The sequence below is a fragment of the Orcinus orca genome, chromosome 20 (assembly GCF_937001465.1).
Source record: "Orcinus orca chromosome 20, mOrcOrc1.1, whole genome shotgun sequence".
NCBI lineage: Eukaryota > Metazoa > Chordata > Mammalia > Artiodactyla > Delphinidae > Orcinus > Orcinus orca.
In genome coordinates, this window is record NC_064578.1 from 30,687,357 (window position 1) to 30,707,745 (window position 20,389).

The window sequence follows — 20,389 nt, forward strand, 5'->3', positions numbered from 1 at the left end:
TTTGTTCATTGCTGCATGCTCAGCATCTAGAAGAGTGCTTGGCAAACAGTAGATGCTTACTGTTAATTGAATAAATATCAATAGTTGCACAGGGGTTAAAAAAATGTGACTTATCAAACAAGTTTTACTGAGCAGTGTAAGTGACTTCAAAAATAACAAAGATAAGGCATGACACACTGAAACAAACAAGATCAAATGAGCTTTGGGACCATAGACAGGGCTGCTGGGAAACTAATAAAAACATTAAAAAGCATTTTCTTAAATTATGAGTGCTCTAAGACTTCTAGTTGCAATCTAGCTTTTCATAGTCTCAAAGGCTGCTAAGAAACATAAAGCTACTCATTTCGAAATAGAGTTAAGAATTATAGAAACAAATTTCCATCCTTCAGTGGATTCAACTTTTCCGGAGTCAGAGACATAAATGGGAATCCTAGAGTTCCAAGAAAATTATTGCAAACTCCCTGCCTTCTAGCCTATTGCATACTCAAAAGGAGTCATGGGCCTCTTCTTCCGTTTCCTCCTTTGTCCTTCATGGGAAACCTGGGAAATTATACCAAAAATCTGCAATAGTTGGCACTAGTTAAAATTCTTAAGAATTGTGGGTTTTTTTCTATGAAGACCATATCACAGAAAATATTTCCTTCCAAACAAACAAAAATAGTAACCAATAGTAAGTGTTTCAGTGATCCTTTTGAAGGAGTTCGAATCAAAGAACAAGGTGTAGGACTATATTAAACCATGGGTTGTTAATATCTTCCCTGCAAGATTTTTTTTTTTATATCTAGGAGGAACAAGCAATTGCCCGCAAAGCTAGAATAGGAAAATCAAATACTCTGCCTATTCACACATGGTTCCCTAAAGCCATTCCTGATTAAAAACTGTACTATTTCAATCCTCCTACTGGAGACAGCCATTAACTAGCACTGCTTGGGAAGTCAATGAATTTAGTATATAATTAATGATACATGTATCCTATACCAATCACTTCTCAATGACCTCTACTGGCAGAAATAAACCAAGGAGGGATGATTGGCTCATTATAAATCTACGTGAAGATTTCACTGGGAAAAGGTATTGAGAGCAAAGTCCTGAAAGATCTTAAGCTTCAACTGAATTTAACTTCAGCAGGAAGTAATCACTTCTGTTTCTGGATACCTAGTGCATTTTACATGAACCTCTCCTGTGGCTGTAACACTCCCTTTTCACTAAGTAACCATGTGACCTTGGACAGATCACTCCCATTCTCCCTGCCTCAGTGCTTTCATCTGTAAAATGAGAGGCTGAACTAGCTGAGTTCCAAAGTCCCTTCCGGATCTGACATTTCATCATTTCATAATTACAACCACCAGAGCACACCTTACTTCACCTATCCTCTCAAGGCAAGAAGGGCACTTGATTCACCTTTGGTGTTTCCATACTGTCTAGCACAGCTACCTGAACCTCCCTTAGCAACTGTTCAACCAACATGTTCAAGGATGCAGAAAACAGTACAGTTGTCTGAAATTTCCATTCTCTTTGCCCCCTTTAGGCCCTTCCCAACCCCAATCATGATTTTAACTGAAATCGTTCCCTTCGAGCTCACCCTTACCATACCTCTGGCAGGATTCTGAAGAGGCCAGAGAATTAAACATAGCACTTGTCACCTGGAAGAAATGCACCCAGCAAAACGTTTCAAGGCCCATGCTTTTTAAACCATCTGACCCAACATGACACACACAGCCAGAGACCTAGAGAGGTTCCCTTTCCTAGCCTAATGCATCCCGGTCATCTGAGAGGAAGTACAGAAAGCTACAGCAGATGTTGTGGGGAGAGGGCAGTGAGGTGGCGGGGAGAAGGGAGAGCATCAGGACTTGCAAACAAGAGAAAGTAGAATATTCCCGTAACCTTTCCAGAGGTGGACATTTTAAAAACCAAACTCCCACAGGTAACTATACTGCAGGGGCAGGAAATACCTGCTCATAAGCCATTTAGCCTTAGCTAAATTCTGAAACCAGAATGTCTGCATTCAAATTCTGCGTTCAAATCCTAGTTATACTAATTCATAGCTGTATAACCATGGAAAAGTTCATCATCCTTCTGTGTCTCAGTTTCCTCATCTGTAAAATGAGGATAACAGTACTACTTCGTTCATAGGGTTGTCGTAAAAATAAAATGGGTTAATACATGTAAAATGCTGCTACCAGTGCCTGACACATAGTAGGTGCTCAATAAATGAGAGCTTCCAGTACTGCTATTATTATGGGATAGAGTTCTGGGAACCTCGGGGGTTAAGAGAACGAAGGAATTACCCTGCTCCTACAGATTCAAATTCTGCAGTTCCCTCATCTAGGTGATAACCGCAAAGATAAAGCTTTATGTATTTATGTATATTTGTATACTTTATCAATCTTAACTACTCCCGACCACAGAAACTATTCATTAAAAATTTTCATTCCTTTCTGCAAGATATTCCAGGTTTCAAAAACTATTTGATCACCCACGCTCTGGAAGTACAATAGGACTATTAAACAGAAGGGCTGAAAGTCTGTGGGAGCACAAAGACATCTTTGTAGCTGTTTGAGCTATCACATACCACCACCTCGGTTTCAGAGAGTTGCCTCCTTAAGAAAGAAACTAACAAACTCCATTGTTCGTTCACATCAGAGTTCTTGGATGTGATAGTTCTTAAATCCCTGGCAAGGCCTTATTAAAGATCAGAGGATCGCGGTTCTTTCCATTAGGACAGCATCAAATCCCCTTCAAGCAATTTTCTTGGGTCAGCATCATTATTTGAGATGCCAGAGAAACTGGTTAAATTTCTAACTGCTAAACTAGTTCCTTGTTTCCGGCTGAAGACATAAGGTAGAGTTAGAAAACATTTTAGCTATCCAGAGGAAATTTTTGAGACTGGGAAATGGTAAGATATTTAGAGAGAGCCAGGAGAGTTTCTTATTTAAAAATCCCTTTTCCAAAACAGTCGTTTTAGTAAACAAGAGTCAAATAACAACAAAATCCAATTAAAAACTAGCTTTCAGAAAACAATGACCCTTAAAAGTTCCAGTTGATTCCCTGATGGGATATCTATTGGGTTGGCCAAAAAGTTCATTCGGGTCTTTCCACACGATGTTACGGAAAAACCCAAACGAACTTTTTGGCCAACCCAACAGAACTCTGCTTTTCCAATCACCTTTTAATAAACAGGAAGAGATTAAACAGGCAAAAGAGCCAATATTACGTCTTGTATTCCTTTGCCAAATGATCAGGCAGAGAAAATCAGCAATGGTCACTCTGTCTTTGACGTGTTCACCTACCTTTTTTATAACCCTATTCTGAAAAGCAATGGGGACCTTAAACACACACAAACTGAGCAAGCAAAGAAGGAAAATTTGGGCAGACCATAAAAAAGGTAGCCTGTGACCTCTGTTCCAAGGGCACCAGATTTCAGAAACTGCAAGAACGAGTTGGCCACAGCAACCCTCTCAGGCCTAAAACTGCAGAACTGAGGGGGGGGCTGGAGAGTTTCCTGAAAAAAGAGGCCTGTCGGCTTGTAAAACCCACCTCAGCTGCTTCCGGCGAGTAAGGACAGTAGTCAAAACTGTAGGAAGCCAAGAACAAGTCCACATTTGACAAATCACTCCCTTCAAGACAGTGATGTCGCCCGTAATAAAATATTTTGGCAAGGCTGGAAATGTACACCTGTGGGAATCTGGAAGGATTTGACAGATTTTTGTTTTCCCGGCCCTTTATCAGCAAGTTAATTATAGCACCTGTACGATCTATTCTGGGCTTTAGAGAAAGGCAGTTGGCTGTGTGAAACCAAGATGCTGCTCTCCTGGGCCTGGAAAAGACAATGACAGTAGTGCTTACGCATGAAAATATGCTATCTGAGCACAGTATAACGATGAGCCAGACAGCACAGCTGGATGAGAAAGAGGCATATTCTGTAGATATATGGGCGTGGCAAACCTTAGAAGGACACACAACACCTATGTACACAAACATACACACACATGACCACATATATCTCCAGAGCCTGTGCAACTCTGGTCATGTTACGTTCGGGGCTGCTTCTTCACACAGCAGACTGTACCTTCACAGCTATAACTGTACACTGCCACCGCTGACCTGTCCACCAGATTTTCATCGTGATGCCAGCTCACGGCCATTTTCCCCATGCCAAAATACGGTTCCTCTTTCAGGTATGGCATTTTCGGAGGATCCATGAAATTCAACAGAGTTACGTTGTAGGCTGCTCGGTTCTTCATGTCTATCTCATCTTGTCCATCAAAGGATGACCCCATGCCAACCCTGGGGAAATCCGGACCTATACACACTGGCACGACATCGATATTGGCTTTCTCCTTAGCAGCGAGTTCTTCCAAAGCCTGGATGGTCTCTACCTGCAGGTAGTCGTTGAGCTTGAGGAAGGTTTGACAGGCGGCAGCTACTTCGGCCTCGTGGTACTTTGCATCAGAGCCTTTCACTGGCCAGGGTACCGTAAAGAGCCTGGTGTTCAGGTACTTGTAGGTGCAGCCGGGGTTACCAATGAGGATGCGAGAGACTGGAGTGAGCAAATCTTTGCCTTGGATCCTCACCAGGTCCCGAAATAAGCAGCCATGCTTGTGCAGCGTGAGAAAGGCTTCTTGAACCTCTTTATGGAGCTCCTCAGGGACGCTGGCGGCTTCCCGGAGAACTAGTTTAGGATATTTCAGCTGCCACTAAAACAAAAGTGAAGCAAAATATGCATTTATGGATAGCTATAATTTTACTATTTCCAAAAGTATGTGTTTCTTTGTAAGCTTTAGGAGAAAAAAAGACTGTCGGGGGCTATTTCTAAACAGGATTCATACCTCTCTAGCCTAAAATAGAAAACTAAATAAAACAAATGTCATCAACTCTCCAGCCAAGAGTTTTCAGTCCAAGCTCGGACAATTGCAAACAATTATAAACAAAATGATAATAATTTGGTCTTTGGTCTCCCCAGCTCCCACTATGACCACTTCTCCCCAACCTCAACCTGTCTTCCAGCCTTTGGTCCTCCAGAAAACACAACATTATTCATTAACTGCTTGATACCTATTTTTTAAGTGCTTACTGAGTGCTGTGTACTCTTCTAAATGATTTATACACACTAACTCACTTCTTACAACTTTACGTGGTGGTACTATTATTATCTCCAGTTCATAGATGAGAATACTGAAGCAGAGAGACATTCTAAAAACTTGCCCAAAGTCACACATAGCTGAGAAATAGGAGAGCTGGAATTTGAAGCCCCGGGGCCCCAGAGTCGAGCTCCAGAGCATGAGTTCTTAACCACAAGATTGCACGGCCTCTCAGTAAATGACGAACTGGTTTCTGCTTCAACGCTTCCACTGAAATAGAAATCACTTCACTTTGCGAGTTAGACACTGAGTCCCATGAACACAACAGCCGTGATAATTTTGCTCCCAGCTGTAATACTAGTGCCCAGAATGTACTTGGTAAATGCTGGATGGATGAATGAATGAATGAATGAGGTATCCCACTGCAATTTAGAAAGCTGTAATAATTCTACTGGTGTCACTGGAGGAGGGTACTATAAGATAATGCCCTCCTCTAATACAGAAATACAGGGATTTATCGATGCAGTTTAGGACTTCATTAACTTTTGAGCTACCACTTCTGGCTCTAACATGTGAATTGGCATCAAGCCAGAGTTCCCTGATTCTACACAGTGAAACTGAGTTTTTTTAAAACCAAAGCACAGGATTTCACATTTACCCCTATAAAGTGTATTCTGACTGGTACCTTTTTAGTATTGTGCTGCCTACCAGTTTTCACACTTTTCTTCTATATCTTCATTCAATAATCGTTCATATGATAAACAGGGCAAGACCATTATTCTTCCATACATTCTTTTTTTCATTCAACTATGTCTACAGAGCACCTACCAAACACTAGACAGAGATAAGGTTCCTGTCCTCACAGAGCTTTCTACCAAATCAGGTAAATAAAGAAAAGCAATCCCAAGTTGTGTTAAGCACTGGGACAGAAACAAACCAGTGGGAAATCTGTCATTAGAGGAGGAAACTCTCACTTGGAGCTGGCGTTTAGGCTGAGCTCTTCAGGAAAAGAAGGCACCAGCCACATGATGAACTAGAGAAAGACCTTCCAAGAAAAGGGACCAAAAAATACAAAGGCACTGAGGATGGAGACCAGCCTATTCTAGAGACAAAAAGAAGACCAGTTTTACCAGAGCAAAAGAGCCAAAGGCAGAGTGACATGCAATGAGGATGGAGAAGAAGGCAGAGCTGGATCACACAGAGCCTGGGAGGTCAAAGTAAGGAATCTGGATTTGACTCCAGATTCAGTGCAGTGGAGGACTTCAAAGGGCGAAGAGCAATTTGATTTACATTTTATAAAAATCACTCAGTTAAAATATTGGGCATGGATTGGAAAGAGACAAACGTCAAAGTGGAAAATTCTATCAGCTGCTATTACAACCATCCAGGAGAAAAGTGATGATGGTCTGAAATAGAAACAGAAATAAACAGACAGGTAAAATACGTATTTTATAGGCAGAGCAAACAGACACATTATGAATTAGATGTGAGGGATGAAGAAGGGAAAGAAATTACAGATGACTTCCAGATCTCTGGACTTAATAACTGAACAAACAATTCACTATTTTTTAAATTAATTTATTTTATTTACTATTTTTTATTTTTGGTTGCATTGGGTCTTTGTTGCTGTGTGTGGTCTTTCTCTAGTTGTGATGAGCGGGGGGCTACTCTTTGTTGTGGTGCGAGGGTTTCTCGTTGCGGTGGCTCCTCTTGTTGTGGAGCACGGGCTCTAGAGCGCAGGCTCAGTAGTTGTGGCTCACGGGCTTAGTTGGTCCACGGCATGTGGGATCTTCCCGGATGAGGGCTCGAACCCGTGTCCCCTGCATTGGCAGGTGGGTTCTTAACCACTGCGCCACCAGGGAAGCCCTACTATTTTTTAAAATAAGAAAGACTGGGGCAAAACAAAACAGGTAGAAGAACAGGAAGGAATGAGGAGCTCCATTTTGAAGCTGTAGCCATGAAGATGGCAAAGAAATCTTCAGATAGAGATGAGGAGGCATCTGGAGCCCAGAGGAGACAGTGGGGCTAGGGAAACCAAGGTGGGAGCTGTCAGCACAGCACAGAGTTGATATTTAAGACCTGGGAATGGCTGAGATCTCCTAGGGGAACAGCACAAACACAGAAGCGAACCCAAAGCCATTTTCTGAGTCACGGAGGAAGGCTCAACAGAGGAAACCTTTGAGGTGGAAAACCAGGAGAGTGTATTATCGCAGAAGCCGATGGAGAGGAGCATCTCAAGAAGGATGGAGGAGTCAGCGATGTCAGCTGCCCCTGAGAAGCCAAGTGAGATGGGGACAGAAATTATCCACTAGATTGGGCAGCACAGAAACCAGTGATGACAATGACAAGGGCAACTTCAGCAGAGTGAGGGGGATGAGAGTTGGACGGGACTCAGCTGATGATGGAACGAAAGAGGAGGCGGTGGAGATGGCATTTATATGTCTGTTGGCATGGTTCTGCTATGAAAGGGAAGAGAAAAATGGAGCTGTTGATGCAAGGGAATGCTAGACCAAGGGACGATCTTTAACGTGCAAGACGGAAGGGTACTCTAGGGTTTGTCAGCATACTCATGGGAATGATACCAGAAGAAGAGGTTGATGGTACAGAAGAGACAGTGATTACCTTGAGTGTAATCAAAGTCCTTGAGTGTCTCAAGCAGGGGGATAACTATTTGAGGCTGGAAATTCAGGGAAGGTTTCTTTGAGAAAGTGACCAGGAGGATGCGAAGGACCTGCCAGGTATGGAGTTGAGGGGGGAAAGCCTGCCTTGAAGATGAAGTACTGAATTTCTGGGCCCTTGAGGCCGATAGGAAAAGAAGCAGATGTGGTCAGAGGTGAGAGGGACAAGAGTTATCAGTGAAAGAAAGATTTTTTTGAATACTTTCCCGTGTCATTATTATTGTTTTATTTTTAGCGTATTGTTTTTAATGTTAAGGTATTTACATGTGATATTCGTATGGTTATGTGAATTTCCCAGGTCCTTGGAGTTATAATTCCCCTGTATTAAATATATCTTCACTAGCCTCCAGGCCCAGTCTACACTGAACAATAGCGGCAAGAGTGTATCTATATGTGTCTGTATTATTTCCAGGCTTCTTCCTCTCTCAGTCCCAGAGGGAGTATGTTTCAAAACCAAGTTCTCGGGAATTATCTTACTTTTCTGTAATATTTTATACTAAGGATTATTTAAAGAACACTGGAATTGTTAAGAAAGTACGGAGAAATTTCCTTTTAATCACTGCTGCTAGTCAGATGTGCCTTCAAGTATACTGAGGCCTCAGGGACCTGCTCCGAGAATCGCCAGTTTAGCGACAAAATTAGAGTTACTGCTCATGGCTCCAGAATGTTCTGTCTCTTGCTTACTAGATTACGTTGCACTCTTCATGAGTTGTGTAAACAGAGAGTGCATTTCTGTCTCTGTTGTCCTACTGGGATGAAAGAGGTATAGAAACCAGAAATCCTAAATGGATCCCTGGTGGTCTCAATGACAGGTGAGAGTGGTACCACCTAACTCTGCTTTTTGTCACTTTATGATCACACACCTCACACAGGCACTCTGAGAAGCAGGGCAGTCCTACTATGCTTTCCTAGTAAAGTCATTTTCCCACATTCAGACTTGACTAACTCATTTCTCCTCTTTGTACTTCCTCAGACTTACTGCATCCTTTCTACTATTTCTTGCATTCTGGATCAGGCAGAATGGGCTGTAGTAGCAACCCTCAAATCTCAGTGGCTTCACCCAACAATATTTCTTGTTCACTTCACATATTATTTGTGGGTTGGCAGAGAGTCGCTACCCATTAGAGTAGTAACGCAGGGGTCCAAGCAGCCGCCAGATGGTTACAATGCAAACGGAAAAAGAGTGTGCTGGAGGGCCTGGCACCGGCAATGAAACACTCCAAGCTAGAAGTGACGGCTATCATTTTTCATTGGACAGAAACAGTCACGTGTTTCATCCAATATGAGAGGGCCCAGAACTGTAATCCTACTTTGGGACCCAAAAGCTGGGTGACAGGGGAGGGATGGAGAACCATTTGGCAAACAGCCCTAATGATCGGCACACATTCTTAGCTAGTGATTCGTTTATTTTCACTTAAGTGTCCCTCCTTCACCCCTGCAAGACCCCCTGAAACTCAGTCATCTACCTATTATCAAATTTACAATCTCATCTGAATTTAAATCTGCTTTCTCCTTCCAGCCTATTCCAGTATAGGAAGGATCTTTTCTCCCGTCCAAATGTTTTTGATCAAAAATCCCGCCAGTAACAAATTTTGAGCATATACAGTAGTGTCCAAATCTTTAGCAATTGGCTCTCTGGGGGGAAAAAAAAAAAAAACAGCCTTGATTTTTAGTGTTTCCTGATTTCTTTGATGTAAATATATAGATTTATATCAACAGAAAAAAATCACACATAAATTGAGAAGGCTCTCAATTAAATACAGAAAAAAAAAAAAAACTTAACTGCACCAGGTCAGAAAAAACACAAATTAACATTATATTTGTATTATATTACATTTAGTTTAGTTTTACCTATCAAGTTTGCAAAAAACAAAATTTTATCATGGTAATACACATTGTTGCTGAGAACAAAATCAAATACTCTGATAGTCTGCAATTAGGAAGGCAGATTATTACAACCTTGCTTAAGGCCAATTGGACAAGATCTATCAGCACCTAAACATGTTCATATCTTTTCATCTAGTTATTCTACTTCCAAGAATTTGTCATAGGGGAATAATTAGAGAAATGTACCAAGACTATAAGGATATTCACCATACTGTTATCTATAATAATTAAAAACTGAAAACCACCCAAAATGCCCAAAGAGAGGAAAATGGTACATTCATGTGATGAAATACTAACGTAACACATTTTTGAAGAATTTTTATATGTTTTTATGAAAAACGTTAAGTAACAAACTACTGCTATACAAGAAATCAGTAACAAGATACTTAGACAATAGAGTCATAGTTTCATAAAAAGAAAAACAAAAGTATATATGTAAATACTCATAGAAAAGAAGATTTGGAAAAAAAAATACAGCCAAAAGTTTCTGGTGGTTATCTCTGGGTAATGCACTTGGGTGTAATTTTAATTTTCTTCTTTAGACATCTGTATAATTTTCAAATTTTCCAAAATAAGTGTAGAATACTTTTTAAATCAGAAAAGATGTTACATTAGAAAATTCTTAATTTCACGACATCTCTCGTATGTGCCAAGAGATTCTTTCTGATGGCTCTAGATTTAAAAAATTTTCAAGATAACGTCTGGTACTGTCTAAATGTGACTTGGAATGTTGCTCAGTGCTCTAGGAAATTCTGATTTTACCACAGGGAACACCAATAACAATAACTGGATAATTTTGTCATAATCTCCAAAAACTGCAAGAGAGAAAATCCCCAAGCCTAAATGCCCTTTACTGTATATGAAGTTATTAGATTAGTGCCTGGCACATAAAAGTGCCACGTGGTGGGCTTCCCTGGTGGCGCAGTTGTTGAGAGTCCGCCTGCCGATGCAGGGGACACGGGTTCACGCCCCGGTCCGGGAAGATCCCACATGCCGTGGAGCGGCTGGGCCCGTGAGCCATGGCCGCTGAGCCTGCACGTCCAGAGCCTGTGCTCCGCAACAGGAGAGGCCACAACAGGGAGAGGCCCGCGTACCGGAAAAAAAAAAAAAAAAAAAGTGCCACGTGGTGTTTGTTAATTTTTTCTTTAAAGACAACAACAGGTAACACTGGAAAAGAAATGAACATTAAATAATATTAGTTCACCCTGTCAAACAAATAAGTTCACTTTCCATTTTGGACAGGTACAGGTAGAACATCAGATATCACATGATAATTTGGAACAGCTGTTGGCACATTTTCAAATACGTTAGAATTTTTTTTTGTTTAATCCCATTGAAGTTTTCCCAGGGAGTATACAGTCATGCAATTATATTAGTAGTTGTCTGGTCACATAATATATTTCTTGAGCTCTACAAAAGATTCTATGACATAAATGACAATTACATAGTTTAACAAGTATTTGGAAAGGTATATTTTTTAATTGAAGTAGAGTTGATTTACAATGTTGTGTTAGTTTCAGGTAAACAGCAAAGTGAATTCAGTTATACATATATATGTATATATTCTTTTTCAGATTATTTTCCATTATAGGTTATTACAAGATATTGAATATAGTTCCCTGTGCTATACAGTAGGTCCTTGCTGTTTATCTGTTTTATATATAGTGGTGTGTATCTGTTAATCCCAAACTCCTAATTTACCCCTCCCCCACCCACTTCCCACTTTGGTAACCATAAGTTTGTTTTCTGTGTCTGTGAGTCTATTTCTGTTTTGTATATTGGAATGGTATTTTAGATATAAATTGCCAACATGCCAAGCTTTTATCAATGGCTAAAAGATACAGAATGTTAGCTTCTCTGGAGAATAAGCTTTATTTTCTACCTAGTTTAAACCATTATATAAAAATTCTACCTCCTCCTCTCATATCAAGGGATGGTTCTGAAACAATTTCATCATACGGAGAAGCCAGACATGGCATTAAATGAATAAGATACCAGTTTACAGGAGGCTCACCTAAATGAAGCCCAATGGAACTCAACCTTTCAGAGAGTGAAATAAAATTTAAAATCTTCAAGTGACCCAGGAAATGCACTTCATGTAAGTGCTAGGATACTCTGATTTCATGGGAGTATATTTCTAATCTGGCTGTTAACAGATTTTGCTGGTTAACATACTTTATATTTTGCACTCTATAGAAATTCGCACTGTATCAGTCATCATATTTTCTATATAATTTTCATTGTAAATTGCTTATGACTTGGCAGCCATCCCAAGACAAATGGGCTAGACACTTATTTGGCCTAGCTCCCAGCTGCAAGATGCTGAGCCGTCTCCCAAAAGAAGTAGGCACTCTTCCCAAGTCACTGCCCAGGCCTTGCTACAGCTCTCACAAGGAGTCTCGTGATCATGTGTCATGTGCTACAAAGTGACACAAAATGTGTGCTCACTCATTCATTCAGTAGTTCATTTTTCGTTTATGGAAAATTTATGGAATATCCATTTGTACCAAACGCTGTATAAGTGCCGTAAGTATAATGATAAAAACAAGTTAGGTCCTGTTACAGAGCATCTCATAGTTTAACAGTAGAAACAGAAATAGGGACCAGGAGTTAGAGATTTAAGACTTCTCACAAGAGAAGTATGAATATACTAGTATGGGAGCAGGAAATAAATTATTAGGAAGGGAGTCTGGACAATTCTCATTTATTGAATACATATTTATCGAGCAAATATTATTTGCAAAGCACAAGGTGCTGGAAATACAGAGAAAGCAAAACTTCTGTATGTTCTCCGGGAGCTCATATTTATATATATAGTATAAGTATATAGTATACATAGTTCATTCTATACATATATATAAATAGAGAGAGAGAGAGAGAGAGAGAGAATTTTACTTATTTATTTAGTATTTACTTATTTGTTTAATGAAATATATTTACTTTATATTTTAGATTGTGTATTGTTGTATTACTGTGTATTGATGTATTTTAGATTGTGGTATGTGCTACGGAGAAAAACAAACCCAAGTAAGTAAGATAGGAGTGCCGGGGTGATTGTCGCTATTTTACACAGGATGGGCAGAGAAGGCCTCTGATGAGGTGACATCTGAGCTGAGAAAGGCAAGAAAGGAGCACTCAAGCCCTGCAGATACCTGGGGGGAAGAGACTTCCAGGCTGAGGGAACATTAAGTGCAAAGGCCTTGGGGCAAGAGTGTGCTTGGTTTATTCCAGGAAGAGCAAGAATGCCAGAGTGGGAAGAGGAGGAGGTGGGGAGAAGCAGGAAATGAGGGAAGAGAAGCAGTCAGGAGCCAGATCTTGCCCTGCTTTGTAAGTGACTGTCAGGGACTAGGCTTTTACTCTGCAAAGATGCGAAGCCACTGAAGGGCTTTGAGCCAGTCTAGTGAGCTGATATATGTTTTAAGAAGGACACTACTACTGATGCTATGTTTTAACAGTCTGGAGAAGAAGTCAGGCATGGCAACCATCTGAGAAAGAGATGGTGGTAGCTTTGGCCACGGTGTACACGGCAGAGGTGGTGAGAAGCGTTCCAATTTTTAATATATTCTGAAAGTTACACAAGTGGGACTTCCTGGTATTATCCCAGAAGGGACTGTATTTAAACAAAGTCTTTAAGGATGAGTAGCTACTCACCAGACAGAAAAGGGGATGTGGGTACTCTAGACCCAGAGGACAACAGGTACAAGGACATGAAAGGATGACAGGCACAGCAAAGCCAAGGTGTAGCGAGAAACTCTGTATGACAGGAGTTTGAGGCTGGACGCTATGTCAGGCAATGGGGTGGAGACTAGACCAGGGAGGCTGTTTGGGGCCATACAGTCAATGGCCTTGTAGGGTATGCAGAGGAGTTTGAACTTGACCTCAGAGGCAAGAGAGACCCAACAAAATTTACAAATCAAGGAGTGACAAGTCTGCCATATTTATCGGAACACAATTCTGATGGTGTTGGCGCGGGCATAAGGAACACCAACTAGGAGACTCTTAAAACTGTGGTTGTGGAAGATGACAGATGAGGACCTGATTTCACACAGTGTCGGTGGGACTGGAAAAGAAGAAACCACTTAGGGCTTAGGGAAGCCATGGAGAGAAGCTGAGGACAGCAAGGGTCCGATTTGAACAACTGGACAACAGGGATGACAGTAGAGAAGGGAATGAATGGAAGGCAGGATCCCTGTAAAATGTAAGTCATATCCTGTCGCACTTGTGCTCCAAACCCTGTCACGTCTTCTCCTCTCACTCAGTCACGGCCAGTGTACTCATTGTAGACGGCAAGTTCCTGTAGAGTCGGGCCACTGCTCTCCGATCTCATCTCCTTCTACTCTCCCCAACTCTCTCACTGCCCTCCAGATGTGTTAGCCTCAGCTGCTGGTCCTCAAACATATCTTAGAGGCTTTGCTGTTCCCTCTGTCCAGAATATTCTTCCTGCAAGTACTACATGGCTTGCTCCCACACCTCCATAAGGTCTTCATTCAAATGTCACTGTAGGAAGACCTTCTGTGACCACCCCAGTTGCAATCCCCCACCTATAGTCTCTACCCCGCTTACCTCCTTTACCATCTCCATACCAGTCTTCCCTTCCAATATTTATCTTTCAGTTATTTCTTTAATCTCTCCTCCTTCCCTCCCACCCCCCAACCCTACCAGACTCCACAAGAGATAAGCTCAAAGAAGGCAAGAATCTTTTGTCGGTTTTCACAACTTCATCTCTAATGTCTAGAACATTACCTGGCACAGAGTAGGAGAGCTAAATACATTTGTTGAATTAAGTAAATAATGACTACATACGGATCACGTTGAGTTAGATGTCTCTGCAAGACTTTTGGGTAGAGCCACCCAGCAGGAAGCTGGAATCGGAGCCCCACAGGTCACAAGAATGAAAAGGGATGGACACAGAGGTTTGGGATCATCGGGATAATATCAGAGCAATTCCAGAAGCACCAAGAGATACAGTAGGACAGCGCTTATGAGTCAGACCCAGGACCCAGACAGCCTCGATCCTGGCCTTTGACACTTCGTGCTTATAAATCTTGAACACAGTTTTAAACCTCTCGGTGCCTCTGAGCCTCATCTCTAAAATGGAGTTTTAAGAACAACCTGCCTCAGAGGGTTGTGATAAGATTTGAATGAGCAAATACATATAAAGCACTGAGGGCAAGCTGGCAGATGGAAGGCACAAAACGGGGAATGCCGAGGAGGGTGGCACTGTCTCAGGATAAGAGGGGTAGCACTCCTATATCTGGAATCCAGAGCTTGTTTTCTATGTAATTCATTTCCTTGTGCTCTATCGTAAACCAACAGAGGTTCTCTCTGCTCTTCTGCTTTGAGTTGTTGCTGTTGTTTTCTTTCACTGGTTTTCTCTATGACCTTATCAGAAGAAACCAAAAAACTTCTCTGAAGGCATTGTGAATTTGAGCACGATATACTGGGAAGCATACGGTATAGCAGAAAGAGCCTGGGTCTTCAGAGTCAAAAAATATGGGCTTGAACTCAAGCTCTGCCAGATTGGTAAAACAGGAATGACAGTATCTACCTTAAACACCCTGAGTCTGAAGAAGAGTAGCTGCTGAATATATATTTGTAGAATGAATGAATGAGGCTGCTGTGAGGATGAAATGTGACAGCCTTCATCCAACACTGAGCACAGTCCCTGGCACCTCGTAAGGGTCAATAAACAGACCCAATATGGACCCTGCAAAAAGTCTTGTTTTTATGACTGGCAGCTGGGTTGGCATTCCTGCGGCTAGGACCTGTTTAAGGGACCCAATGTCTGGTCTAAACTTTTTATTTATTCATGTCATTAAAAAAGTATTTTTACTTCATCTTTTAAGAGAACAGATTTACTTTACAAAGGTTTGGCTGAAGCACTCCCTTATTATAAGGTGCACTTAAAGTGATTAGATATTGGTATCAGGTTTGTTGTGGGTCTTACTAGCAAGATAAAAGTGAAGCCTTGAAAATAAACTCAAAATGGATTAGAGACCTAAATGTAAGACTGGACACTATAAAACTCTTAGAGGAAAACATAGGAAGAACACTCTTTGGCATAAACCACAGCAAGATCTTTTTTGACCCACCTCCTAGAGTAACAGAAATAAAAACAAAAATAAACAAATGGGACCTAATGAAACTTAAAAGCTTTTGCAAAGCAAAGGAAACTACAAACGATGAAAAAGCAGCCCTCAGAGTGGGAGAAAATATGTGCAAACGAACCAATGGACAAAGGATTAATCTCCAAAATGTATAAACAGCTCATGCAGCTCAATATTAAAAAAACAAACAACCCGATCAAAAAATGGGCAGAAGACCTAAATAGACATTTCTCCAAAGGAGACATACAGATGGCCAAGACACACATGAAAAGATGCTCAACATCACTAATTATTAGAGAAATGCAAATCAAAATTACAGTGAGGTATCACCTCACACCAGTTAGAATGGGCGTCATCAGAAAATCTACAAACAGCAAATGCTAGAGAGAGTGTGGAGAAAAGGAAACCCTCTTGCACTGTTGGTGGGATTGTAAATTGATACAACCACTATGGAGAACAGTATGGAGGTTCCTTAAAAAACTAAAAGTAGAATTACCATATGACCCAGCAATCCCACTACTGGGCATATCCTGAGAAAGCCGTAATTCAAAAAGACACATGCACCCCAATGTTCACTGCAGCACTATTTACAATGGCCAGGTCATGGAAGCAACCTAAATGCCCATCGACAGACGAATGGATAAAGAAGATGTGGTACATATATACAATGGAATATTATTCAGCCATAAAAAGGAATGGAATTGGGTCATTTGTAGAGACATGGATGGATCTAGAGACTGTCCTACAGAGTGAAATAAATCAGAAAGAGAAAAACAAATATCGTATATTAACGTATATATGTGGAACCTAGAAAAATGGTACAGATGAACCGGTTTGCAGGGCAGAAATATAGACACAGCTGTAGAGAACAAACGTATGGACACCAAGGGGGGAAAGTGGCGGGGCGGTGGTGGTGGTGGGATGAATTGGGAGATTGGGATTGACATATACACATTAATATGCATAAAATGGATAACTAATTAAGAACTTGTATAAAAAATAAATAAAATAAGATTCAAACATTTTTTAAAAAGTGAAGCCTTGATAGTTGTTCTGTTTGCCTTGGAGTCTCCTTTTGTGGCTCAGCGTATGGCTGGCTCACAGCACCTGGGCTATCCTTGTTGTTTAATTGCTCATGCACTACTTTCATCATACAAAAGCTAAAAAGGCTCAGAAGTTGCTTTATAATAATGTGCATTACCATGTACCAGGAAGCTCCTATCTATGAAAATATTAGCAAGGATTTAAGAACTGATTACATTTGGGATACTTTTAAGGATACTTTTTAAAATTATTTTTTTCCTGATTACAAAAGAATACATGTTCATTTAGATAATTTGGAAAACTAGAAAAGTTCAAAATAGAGAAGTCTACCAGTCTGGGAAATAACATTTCTGTATCAGTCCCGCAGATTGTTCTAGAGGCCACCTCCCTGGGGAGGAGCATTTGTGTGTAAAACAAAATTAAAATCACACCAGATATTATTATATCTGTCTTGCTTCTTAAATGAGCTAATGCATACATTAATTCATTCATCCATTCAAGCAAACTAATTAAATACCTACTAGGTGCCAGGCCCTATATACAGTACAGAGAATGAGGGAAAGGAGCATATAAAATCATTCCAATGACCTGAGATAATTAAGGTACACGTGAAGTACTACAAGTGCACACGAGAGGGAGCAGAGACCACCTCTGGGCTATAGACGTGTCAGGGAAGCATCCTACAGGAGATGACACGTGAACTGTTACTAATAACAGGTAACGCAGAAGCCCTCCAAGGAAGGAAGATGGAAAGGATGTAGGAGGAAGACCCAAAATATAATACTGCACAGCCAGTCTGAGCTACTGCCAAAACCCAGTGTGTGTACAAAGGTAAAAACATGGGGAAGACGAGGCTGGAAATGCAGGAGCCGGGCAACAGACCATTGTGGGATTTGAAGCAGAATGTTGACATGCTTGGATTTATGTTTTGGTTTTAAAAAAAAAAAAGTCTACTACAGCTTTAAAGAGGGGCAAAGAAAACTAGAGCAATCCATAAAAGGGCTGTCCAGGTGAAAGGTAGCAAAGTTCTAATGACAGTGGAGATGACAGATGATGTCCTGGAACTGAGGATGCACGAGAGACCTGGGATTCTAGACGGGTAAGCTCATTCTTTCCTCTCTTCTTTCCATGGTTACTGAGAATCAGCTATATGCACGACAAGCATATGCTAGGTGCTGGAGAAACCAAGCTGATGTGACCCAATTCTTATACCCCAAGAGCTAACATTCCAGTAGGAAAGAAGAGATGAAAAGGTACTATTTTTACTGCTCAGCATGCCTTTCTTTCCTTCTTTGGAACAGGGCTCCAGTTTTCCTTTGGGAAAACCATCCATCTCTGACTCACACTCCATGCAATGCGAGTGGGAATGGTCATACTCCAACCCTACTCCAAGAGTGGGTGCAGAAACTAGGCCAGGCAAACAGGAGCATCTCACTCCCTTGAACACAATGACTGATTCAGGGATAGGCACATGCCTCTAACCAGGCCAACGAGATCATTACTGGGGGAATCAGACAGACCAGGAAAAAAGAAATCACCACCTTCTTCTAAGATCCTATGTGCTTAAGACCACATACCCCCCTGGGCTGTCAGAGTCCTCCTGTACTATCAGGGGAGAGCCTATCTAGCATGAAGCCACACAGAAAAAAGCGAAGCCGAGAAACAGAAAAACAGTGATCAGATGACATCTTTCGAGAAACTGGATTCGGCCATGTGCTCCTTGACATCCAAGTTAAGTAAGTCAATAAATTCCCTTTTTTGTCACAATGAATTTGTTTGTGATTTTGTCACTTGCAATTGAAAGAGTGCTGACTCATTCAGGGGGAGAGACACAGAATCGCACAACTGCAATACAATGTGATAGGTACAATCAAGTTATTTATAAGGTACAAGGAGGAGCACAGCGGAGAGTGCAGTCAATTCTATTAGTAGGTAAGGTAAGTAAAGAAACTTTCACAAAGGAGGCGATGTTTAAGTGAAGTCTTGAAAAATTAGTCATCTGGCAACAGGATAAGGGGCAAAAGAATATTCTATGCAGCAGAAACAGAAGGAGCAGAAGCAAGGAGTGAGGAAGAACACAGAATGCTTGGGGAAGAAAAGACAGTCGACTATGCTAAAGCACTAAGTTCAGAGCAGAAAGCAGATTGTGCAGGAATTTATATATTCTGGGGGTGAGGAGACACTGGATGACCGACTCAGACCACTTCACCTCTCATTTAACCTCTCTAGACCACAGTGGCTTCATAGATAAAATAAGGTAGAGCAGGAAAAAATCAGGGCAAATGGACAAATATTAAAAGACCTTACCTGCTGATAGAATTCATCATCTTTGGGGGTCAGATAAGGAAGCCAAGTGTCTTCAAGCTCTTCAAGAAGCCTCAGTTTCTGTTTAAAAATAATAATGATTACAGGTGACTGAATATAAACTGACCCAAAACATTAGACAATCCCTTATTTTTTCCCATAAGAGACTACCCTCCAAAATTTAGCCAACTTGAATGTACAAACTTTTCGAGAGAGAAATTAGTCAAAAGTCAATTATAAAATGTATTCATTTAATTACTTGCATTTAAATTATACATCATATAAAACATTAACTTAGACATAATCATTTTATTCACTCTCACATTTCAGGAAGCAATTTGCTTCACTCTTGACATGTATCTTTAACATCAGGGTCTTTTTCTTCATCACTAGAGTCACCTTTTGAGTTATCCAATCAAACTCAAATTTAATTATCCAATCAGTTTTCCAGAACAGATCTTCCTGCCTGTATAATCTGCTTGAGACACAGCAGTTTTCGAATCCTTACCATCACTGAAACTCTCCAACCAAGCCACAGGTATCCATTTACATAACGTCAGGGTATTTGGAGAATTTATTCATCCTGTATACATTTATTTGAGATCATATCCACTTACACATTACTTTTTTTTTTTTTATGCGGTACTCAGGCCTCTCACTGTCGTGGCCTCTCCCGTTGCGGAGCACAGGCTCCGGACGCGCAGACTCAGCGGCCATGGCTCACGGGCCCAGCCGCTCTGCGGCATGTGAGATCTTCCCGGACCGGGGCACGAACCCGTGTCCCCTGCATCGGCAGGCGGACTCTCAACCACTGCGCCACCAGGGAAGCCCCACATTACTTTTTAAAAGTGATCTTTCATCCCTAGAATAATTACTAAATGTATCTTGAATATCTTTGCTTCTTTTCTTTTCCAATTTGATAAAGAAATCTTTTCAAGCACCCACAACTAGTATTGTCTGAGGCCATTTCAAGCTACTTTGTCTTCCAAATAGTACCCATGCTGTTCAAACAAGGTAACTAAGAAACGACCCCGCATTATAAAGTACTTTATAAGGAACCAAATACATACAAGATGACACCCTCCTTATGAGGGATTTTTTTCAAAGAATATCTAACCTTATATTCAAGCATGTGTGATATGTGTGTGTGTGTACGTGGCATATAAATAGCATATATATATATGTGTGTACACAGACACACATACACATAGAAATCACCTATATACTACAGAAATTTTCTGAAAGAAAAAAACAGAAAAGGCAGAAACAAATAAAGCTGCAGTACAAT

The 20,389-nt window shown here is 40.9% G+C and overlaps 1 protein-coding gene across 5 annotated transcripts in view; it reads right to left on the bottom strand.

Moving 5' to 3' along the window:
• Positions 1-20,389, bottom strand: part of FTO (FTO alpha-ketoglutarate dependent dioxygenase) — a 373,881-nt gene that overhangs the window by 257,708 nt on the left and 95,784 nt on the right. For all 5 annotated transcript variants that reach the window (XM_049702733.1, XM_049702738.1, XM_049702734.1 and 2 more), the window contains exons 2-3: positions 19,105-19,182; positions 4,070-4,697 (exon numbers count right to left, since the gene is read on the bottom strand). In XM_049702733.1, the coding sequence (XP_049558690.1) occupies positions 4,070-4,697; positions 19,105-19,182 (706 nt within the window). The remainder of the gene's footprint in view (positions 1-4,069; positions 4,698-19,104; positions 19,183-20,389) is intronic.